Raw genomic sequence first — 8,609 nt, forward strand, 5'->3', positions numbered from 1 at the left:
CTGGCAGTCAGACTCAGGGAAGGGCTTGTTCCTGGCAGAGAAGGATCCGGGATCATGGGAGAGGAATCTCTCTTGGTGCCAGAACCTTAGAGAAGGCATAAATGGAGTCATGCCACCTTAGCTACCCTCTTGTGGGCTCAGAGTCACTGCTATTGCGGGTTATCAGTAGGGAGGGGAGGAAGCCAAATGCTGGCAGGCAGGGCCTGCACTGTCCTATCAGCGAGAGGCTGTCCCACATTTTCTGCCTGGTGTTTTCAGCCTCCCTGGGCTGTCCTTTGTCTCCTTTGCCTTATTCTTGCAAGCACAGTTCACACTCCAGCCCAGATCCAGCCTCCCTACATTAGTGTCCCCTCCATCCCTTCAATGGACTTGCCTTTCACTGATATTCCTCTACCACTGCCCTTCATTCACTGTGATATAACCCCTCTTAACCTTCAAGTTTCCAGAGGCCAGCTCTGAAAACCTGATCAATATAAGTGGCCCCAGTTTTGTTTGTGTTGCTTGGAAGTTTCTGTCTCCATGGTCTGCTGCCTCTAGGGTCCAAACAGGTTCCTCTGCCTCAGGTGCCCTTATTAGCATCCCAGTGCTATAGTCCCACAGAGAGCGCCAGAGCATCTCTGAAGTTGTTTGTTATTACCACTCACCACAGAGGCTGACATGCTTGCTATCACCATGGTGACAGCTCCAGAAGTTGGAACAAGTGGTGGGAGGGAGGACAGGGGCGGGGTTGCTTCAGCATAGGGGCCACAGGCAATTTGGCAGGTGTGCTGGCCAAATCTGGTGGGGCATACCAATCAGCCTCAGCAGAGAAGAGTTGCTAGGAGTCTATTTTGCCCCAGCTTCCCTGACTCCATGGCAGACACTGTGGAACACAATCTCCTGTCTCTCTTCTAGATTTTCTCCTCTTGAGTTGCTCCTTCTTAGTCTAATTTGTGGACATCTCCTACTTTTCTCAACTCTTAAATATTGGTGGTGTCTAGGGCTCTGTCCTGGACCTTCACTCTAATATTCTCTTCCTGCATGACCCCATCCACTTGCTCTCCCTTGTTTCACACACCCAATCCTTTTCTGAGTCCTGTTCTTTTTCCTTCCTAAATATTTCTCCACTCTGCCCTGTCTCAGACTTCAGTGGTACCATCTTCTCTAGACTTTTACCTACCACCTCGTTTCTGCTCTTGTTCCCCCTATAATCCAGTTTCCATCTAGCAGCCACAAGGATCTTACTAGAATATAATGCTATCCTTGTCATGTTCCTGATTAGTCCTTCCGAGACTTCCCATAGCCCTAAAGAGAGAGTCCTGACTTGAACCACTGCCTGTAGAGCCTATTGGAGCACTCCCTTTTCTCCTCCTCACTCCGTTCCCCACCCATGGGGCTCCTCTCTGTTCCTCAGCTTGAGCGACATTATTTGAAGGTGCTGGAGCAAATGTGATTTGAATCGAAAAAAAGGAACTCTGGTTGAAAATGTCAATGAGAGATGAGACTCCTACCTGAAGACCATGAATTCTGGGATGATCTTGGGATAGGAGAACCAGAAAGTTTGAGGTTGGATGGCAGCTTCTGTGGGCCAAGGAGATACATCTCCTCTCACAGGACAGGAGTTTTGGGGCAGAGATGCTTTGGAGATGCTCAGTAGCCTAAACATGTGCCACACATCTGCAAATCAAGGCACCAGAAGATGGCTTACACAGTTTTTTGCTTGTTTGTTCTGTATTATATCTGATAGTTCACAGTCACAGGCTTCACTGGAGTAAAAGAAAAAGAAACACATTTTTCAATTTAACACCCATTGCCTTTTTAATGACCTATCAGAATAGAGAGAGCAGTATTATCTTCTTGGTGCTTAGAGACTGGCACTTAGGCAATGCTGGGTCCCCATGCCCTGCACTGAAAATCAGTACCCAGATGTGGTGGTGTTTGCCAAGTGGGCCCTGGCTCTCTTCTCATTTCTCCCCTTCAGCTCTCCTGACTTATATGGGTGCCAGGGTCCTCTGTGACCTTACTCTTTGCCCTCTCCTTGGCAGGTGAGGGTCCCAGTTGTACATGCAGGATGACAGAAAAATCTAATGGTATAAAGAGCTCCCCAGCCAATAACCACAACCATCATGCACCTACTGCCATCAAGGCCAATGGCAAAGATGACCACAGGAAGAGTAGCAGGTGAGTATGCATCATTTCAGAGATGGCCTGGAGGCTGCTACGTCCTTAAGTTCTGCCTCATTGTTGCAGAGCAATCTTTGACTCAAGAACATCCTCTTAAGGAACCATGGGATGTCTAAGCAAGTCATAAAAGAAGACAGTGCTGATAGGAGACAAGGTATGCTTAGAAAACCTTTGGTCAACTGTTTCTTCCTCTGCAGGCCAGAGTCTGCGGCTGAAGATGACACCTCCTCAGAACTACAGAGGCTGGCAGAGATGGATGCCCCCCAGCGAGGGAGGGGTGGTTTTCGCAGGTGAGTTCCACCATGGCCCTGCTGCTATCCCCTCCTGCCCACAGGCACTGTCAAAGTGGATACCATGGCTTTCCTCCTTTCAGTTCCACTGGGCCTTCCCACAGAGACATTTGGGAAACACTGTCAGTGCTATTCTAGCTCAACTCTTTCTTCCTGAGGATGCTCCTTTGAACAACCTTGGAGTGGCCAGAGGAGGCTTCTCTTTAGATTTGCCTGTCTCAGTGTCAGGAGGGAGAGATCCTTCCCACAGAGGGGCCTACATAGAGGGCCCTGAGATCTGAAACCCGGAGCTGTAGGTTTCATAGGGAAATCAGAAAGCTTGGGATAACCATCTTTCTGGCATGTCCTCTCTTAGCACAACCTCCATCTTGTCTTGGAGACCTCTTATTTGTTCTTCACAATTAACTGAGATGGAACCTCCTACAGGAAGTCTTCCCTTTCCCCTAAGGCTGCATTTCAAGTCATGCCTGAGTCCCAGCTCCCTGGCCTCAGCACTGGCCTTGATCCCAGTTCTTGGCAAATAATGACCTGGGAAATAATGACCTGGCCCATTTCCCATCTCCTTCATCAGACAGTGAGCTCCTGGGTACAGGTTCTGAACACACAGTTCTCTCTGACTTATGATTCCTCTCTCATCTCTAGGATCGTCCGCCTGGTGGGGGTCATTAGAGAGTGGGCCAACAAGAATTTCCGGGAGGAGGAACCTAGACCTGACTCATTCCTTGAGCGTTTCCGTGGTCCTGAACTCCAGACCGTGACAACACAGCAAGGGGATGGCAAAGGCGAAAAGGACGGCGAGGGCAAGGGCACCAAGTATACCTGTCCAACCTGTGGGACTGGAAGGGCTCCCAAACATGCAATTGGAGGGCTCCGTGGGGTTTCTTATGTCACCATGAGCAGACTGGGTTCTACACTAAGCCCTGCCATAGCAGGGAATGGGGTAGGCAGAGGAGACCTGTTACAGTTTTAACTATAGAATATTTCCATTGTCCCAGCTAATAGCTTTTACAACAGTCAGTGACCCACTTGCTATAGGAGCCTGTAGTGGCTTTTTCACCTAAGCTGCCCTTTGCCAGATGTCCTCTCTTTGCTCGTGAAGCAAGTATCAAGGACATCTGAATGTGAGCAGAGAGAGGGCTCAATTGCAGCCTCTATTCCAGCAGCAAGTAAACATAGAGTAGGGCGCAGTTACAGAGTGCTGTTGAGAGTTTGCCCATACCAGTGCCAATGTGAGAGCAGAGGTGGGCCTTTGAAGAGGCCATGCTGGAGGCTCACTGGCAGGGAAGGCCTAGGAACAATTGAGCAAGAGGGGGTGGGGAGAATAGAGAAGGCATAGCTGGAGGGTATGTTCTTGGAGGAATGAGTAGGCGACTGCAGATGTCTGGCCAAGCCGACATTCCCCACCTCTGGCCAGTGTAGGATAAGAGTTCTTGCCAAGGCAAGATGCAGCATCTGGGAAAGTGATTTGGGGGCTGGAGGCCAGGCAGTAAAGAGAGAGGGTGGGGTGGGCAAAAAGCATTTGGCACTCACTTGCTTGGAGTTCCTCTCTCTTCCCGGGAGGGTTATATGAGCAGGTCCTGAGCCCTCATTACAATCCTGTGGAAGTCCCTCCCCAGGCTTTGAGGCCCACCCCAATAAAAGCATTGCCCCTTGTCATTCCCTCCAGACAAGGGGACTCCAGAGGGCATGGGAGCCAATGGGGGATTAAAATAGGAAAATGAATGTTTTTTGCCCATCTGACCTCTGTTCAGATGTCTAGTACCAGGCTGTGGCTCTCTGAAAAACAGTGCTCTAAGTCAACCTACTCTTTACCCTGCACATCCCCTTAGGCATTGCTTTTTAGGAACCCCTGGCCTCTGGGAGTGGGGGTGTTGCCACACTGAGCGCCTGATTCCCAAGCTGGCCTCTTTTTGTCTCCTTAGGAAGAAATGTGAACTATTTGTTTTAGACCCAGCTGGGGACTGGTACTACCGCTGGCTGTTTGTCGTTGCCATGCCTGTTCTCTACAACTGGTGCCTGCTTGTGGCCAGGTAAATAGGGAGGGTCTGGGAAGTGGTGGCCAAAGCAGCCCAGTCCTCAGGTCCAGGAGTTGAGAGCGTACTGTGGACAGAGCTTACCCTAGGCTTCCTACTGCCCTATTAAAGCCCACCTCTCTCAATTAATATGCTACGAAAGTTTTATGTTTATCCTTTTATACCTTTTCCTGGTGTTTGTAATCTGTTTCTACTTCTCCATCCCCACCAATACTGTCCTAGGTGAGGCTACTCTCCTCTCTCCCTGGCACAACTACAACAGCCTTACACCCATTCTTTGCGGGCACTCTTGACCCCTTCAACTCATTCTCCACACTTGCAACTAGTGTGGTTGGTAGAAACTGGGATTTGATTATGTCACTCCCTCCTCACAAACCTTCATGGCCCCCTATTGCCCACAGGTTGAAGTTTAAGCCTTCAGTATGGCCTTCAAGGACCTCTGGACCTGGCTTTCTCTCTAGCTCCACCTTCTGGAATACCCACCCCAAGCAGTCATTATTTTAGGATCACAACATGCTATTTCCTCAAGAGAAAATTTCCTCTCTCCATTTTCAACCTATGGAGATTCTTCTGACAGTCTTGGTTACAAAGCCAATCTGTAATTAGCATTCCCTGATAACATTTTCCATTCCCCATCCCCCACCCCAGTCATTCATTCAGCAAGGATTTGGCTAAGCAACAGGCTGACTGTGACTCATTAGCTCCCCTGGTAGCCATCCCACGCCTTGCACACAATGGGCACTCAGTTTGGGGCCTCTAGGGGAGCTCGGCTTGGAATTGAGGGGAAAATCCCAGCCCTGTTTTCCTATAGAGCCTGCTTCAGTGACCTACAGAAAGACTACTATCTAGTGTGGCTGGTGCTGGACTACTACTCAGATGTGGTCTATATTGCAGACCTCTTCATCCGGTTGCGCACAGGTAAGTGAGCAACTGAAATGCACAAGCAGGAGCATGACCCATATGTCCAAAGGCCTGAGTCCAAAATTTCAAGAAGCCCTCTCAACACAAGTTTAGACTCAACTGCTTGGCTGGGACTTGGGTTGGTGCCTGCCCCTTTTTGAATCTCATGGTCCTCACATGCCTAGTGAGCTAGGGGATGCTCTCTTGGGATCTTTCTGGCTATCCCTGCTACATGAGTTTCCTATACCCCTCTTTGGGAAGGAGAGTTGAGTGAATAGTTTGTCCCTTGCAGTGTGTTAACCTATCAGGATGGAGAGGGCTGAAAGCAGAGGTGATATGTTGGTTTGCATCTCTACTAGGTTTCCTAGAGCAGGGGCTGCTCGTCAAAGATACCAAGAAGTTGCGGGACAACTATATCCACACTCTACAGTTCAAGCTAGATATGGCTTCTATCATTCCCACGGACCTGGTCTATTTTGCTGTGGGCATCCACAACCCTGCACTGCGCTTTAACCGCCTGCTACACTTTGCCCGCATGTTTGAATTCTTTGACCGCACTGAGACACGCACCAGTTACCCCAACATCTTCCGCATCAGCAACCTGGTTCTCTACATCTTGGTTATCATTCACTGGAATGCCTGCATCTACTATGCCATCTCCAAGTCCATTGGCTTTGGGGTTGATACCTGGGTTTATCCCAACATCACTGACCCTGAGTATGGCTACCTGGCTAGGGAATACATCTACTGCCTTTACTGGTCTACGCTGACCCTCACCACCATTGGGGAAACACCACCCCCAGTAAAGGATGAGGAGTACCTATTTGTCATATTTGACTTCCTGATTGGCGTCCTCATCTTTGCCACAATCGTTGGAAATGTGGGCTCCATGATCTCCAACATGAATGCCACCCGGGCCGAGTTCCAGGCCAAGATTGATGCAGTCAAACATTACATGCAGTTTCGCAAAGTCAGCAAGGAGATGGAAGCCAAGGTCATTAAGTGGTTTGACTACCTGTGGACCAATAAGAAGACTGTGGATGAGCGGGAAGTTCTCAAAAACCTGCCAGCCAAGCTGAGGGCTGAGATAGCCATCAATGTCCACCTGTCCACACTCAAGAAAGTACGCATCTTCCAGGATTGTGAGGCTGGCCTGCTGGTGGAGCTGGTATTGAAGCTTCGTCCTCAGGTCTTCAGCCCTGGGGATTACATTTGCCGCAAGGGGGATATTGGCAAAGAGATGTACATAATCAAGGAGGGCAAGTTGGCAGTGGTGGCTGATGATGGTGTCACTCAGTATGCCCTGCTTTCTGCTGGGAGTTGCTTTGGGGAGATCAGTATCCTTAACATTAAGGGTAGCAAAATGGGCAATCGACGCACAGCCAATATCCGCAGTCTGGGCTACTCAGATCTCTTCTGCTTGTCCAAAGACGATCTTATGGAAGCAGTGACTGAGTACCCTGATGCCAAGAAGGTCTTGGAGGAGAGGGGCCGAGAGATCTTAATGAAGGAGGGGCTGCTGGATGAGAATGAGGTGGCAGCCAACATGGAGGTGAATGTACAGGAGAAACTAGAACAGCTGGAGACCAACATGGAGACCTTATACACTCGCTTTAGCCGCCTGCTGGCTGAGTACACGGGGGCCCAGCAAAAGCTTAAGCAGCGCATCACGGTTCTGGAAACCAAGATGAAGCAGAACAATGAGGATGATTACCTTTCTGATGGGGCAAACAGCCCTGAGCCAGCTGTTGCTGAAAAACCATAAGGGCTAGGGCCTAACTGCCTCTCCAACCTTGGCTTTGACCCCAGGAGCTAGAAGAGCCATGTAGGTCTTTACATTTGAATACATTACCCCCAGGTTGCCTTGAATTTTCTCCAAAGCCTATCTGTTACCAGGTTTCAGGCTCAATAACCCAGGAGCCCTCCTCTAAGTCCAGCTATCAGCTAAGCTTTTGCAAAGTGCAGACCTTGTTGGCTTGCCTTCCAGGAGCTTCAGCTTGCTCCATTATGAGGAAGAAAGAGGAGAGCAACTGAACTGTCTTCAAGGGGTCTCTCCTGGGACGGGGAGTCTAGGCAATAATCTATGAAGGAACCCACCTGCAGACAGAATGGTGTGCACTCTGCTGCAGTACTCCCCTATCTTCGGGTACCTTTGTACTCAGGCACTTCCCACTTGATTCTGGTCCTTGCTTTTTCTAATATATGTTCTGAATATCCTCATTTCCATGCACATGTATATAACTCAAATACTGGTTGCAGACATTTACCACAGGCACCCATTGTCTGTCTCTCAGGCAAAGTGTGTGGAGGTAGGTGGATAGGGAGAAGGGTTCTCAGACAGGAATACCTCTCCCTGCCAGGTACTCCAACTTCTGCTTGGTTGATCTGTCTGTCTGCCACCAGGAGTAGGATCTCTGCAGTCTTCTCTGGACCAAAGAGGTAATGATGCTTCTAACTTCTGGTCCATTCCAAGGAAGAAAGTGAGGAGCAATGTAACTGGCAGTCAGACAGTGGGCAATGCCACCAGGAGAAGAAGGTGGCCAGGATCTCTGATCATCATCCCTCTATGCAGAACATTTCCAAAAAGGCCCTGAAAGCTGGCGGTGGGTGGGAGACTCTTCAAGTAAATATCTGCAGTAGAGGCACTTTCAAGTTAATAAATTCCTTTGAATCATTTGTGGTTATTTCTCAACTTTGTTACTCACATTCTTTCCTTTCCTCTCTCAACCCCTTTCTTTTCCCCATATTTCTCTTTCCTCCGATCCAGGGCTCACTCACCTGGAATACCCTCTGCTGCCTTCCTCTGCCTGCCTAAGTTTACCTCCTGGTCCTTCAGGACTCAGTTCAGGTACTGTCTTCTTGGAGAAGGCCTCCTTGATTGGCCTTGATTCCAGGCTATGCAGTCAATAACTGCCCTTTCTAGGCATTCACAGTGCTCACTGGCTCATATCACACTATGTGGTTGGTTTTGAAGGATCTAATTTCCCCTGCAGACTGTGGGCTCTGAGGGCAGGGCCAAGACAGTCTCCCTCACTGCTCTGTCTGCAGTTTTGTCATTGAGGAGAATGTTTATTCACTGTGGCAGTAATCAGATACACCAAAGCTCTATGGTTCTATTTGCCAGCAGCCACATATTAACAGAAACACTAGCTATGTCTGGGAAGCTGGGGAGGATCTTCTAAAGAAGCAGATATTTGAGTGAGTACCACTGGATTATCAGGAA

At 49.2% G+C, this 8,609-nt stretch overlaps 1 protein-coding gene across 1 annotated transcript; it reads left to right on the forward strand.

The window, feature by feature from the left end:
- The first annotated feature begins 2,043 nt into the window (after positions 1 to 2,043).
- Positions 2,044 to 7,438, forward strand: CNGA2 (cyclic nucleotide gated channel alpha 2). Its single transcript, XM_006771001.1, has 6 exons — positions 2,044 to 2,160; positions 2,361 to 2,453; positions 3,096 to 3,266; positions 4,376 to 4,483; positions 5,298 to 5,404; positions 5,746 to 7,438. Exons 1-6 carry the CDS (start codon positions 2,051 to 2,053, stop codon positions 7,149 to 7,151), a joined length of 1,995 nt encoding a protein of 664 aa, XP_006771064.1. The 5' UTR covers positions 2,044 to 2,050; the 3' UTR covers positions 7,152 to 7,438.
- The last annotated feature ends 1,171 nt before the right edge of the window (positions 7,439 to 8,609 follow it).

The sequence above is a fragment of the Myotis davidii genome, unplaced genomic scaffold, assembly GCF_000327345.1.
Source record: "Myotis davidii unplaced genomic scaffold, ASM32734v1 scaffold1105, whole genome shotgun sequence".
In the NCBI taxonomy this organism is placed as follows: Eukaryota; Metazoa; Chordata; class Mammalia; order Chiroptera; family Vespertilionidae; genus Myotis; species Myotis davidii.

Excerpts from the sequence above, each read along its gene's own strand:
- CNGA2 (XM_006771001.1), top strand. The coding sequence starts at position 2,051 with ATGACAGAAAAATCTAATGGTATAAAGAGCTCCCCAGCCAATAACCAC. Across the intron at positions 4,484-5,297 it reads TGGTGCCTGCTTGTGGCCAG|AGCCTGCTTCAGTGACCTAC; the intron begins GTAAATAGGGAG and ends GTTTTCCTATAG. Across the intron at positions 5,405-5,745 it reads CTTCATCCGGTTGCGCACAG|GTTTCCTAGAGCAGGGGCTG; the intron begins GTAAGTGAGCAA and ends CATCTCTACTAG.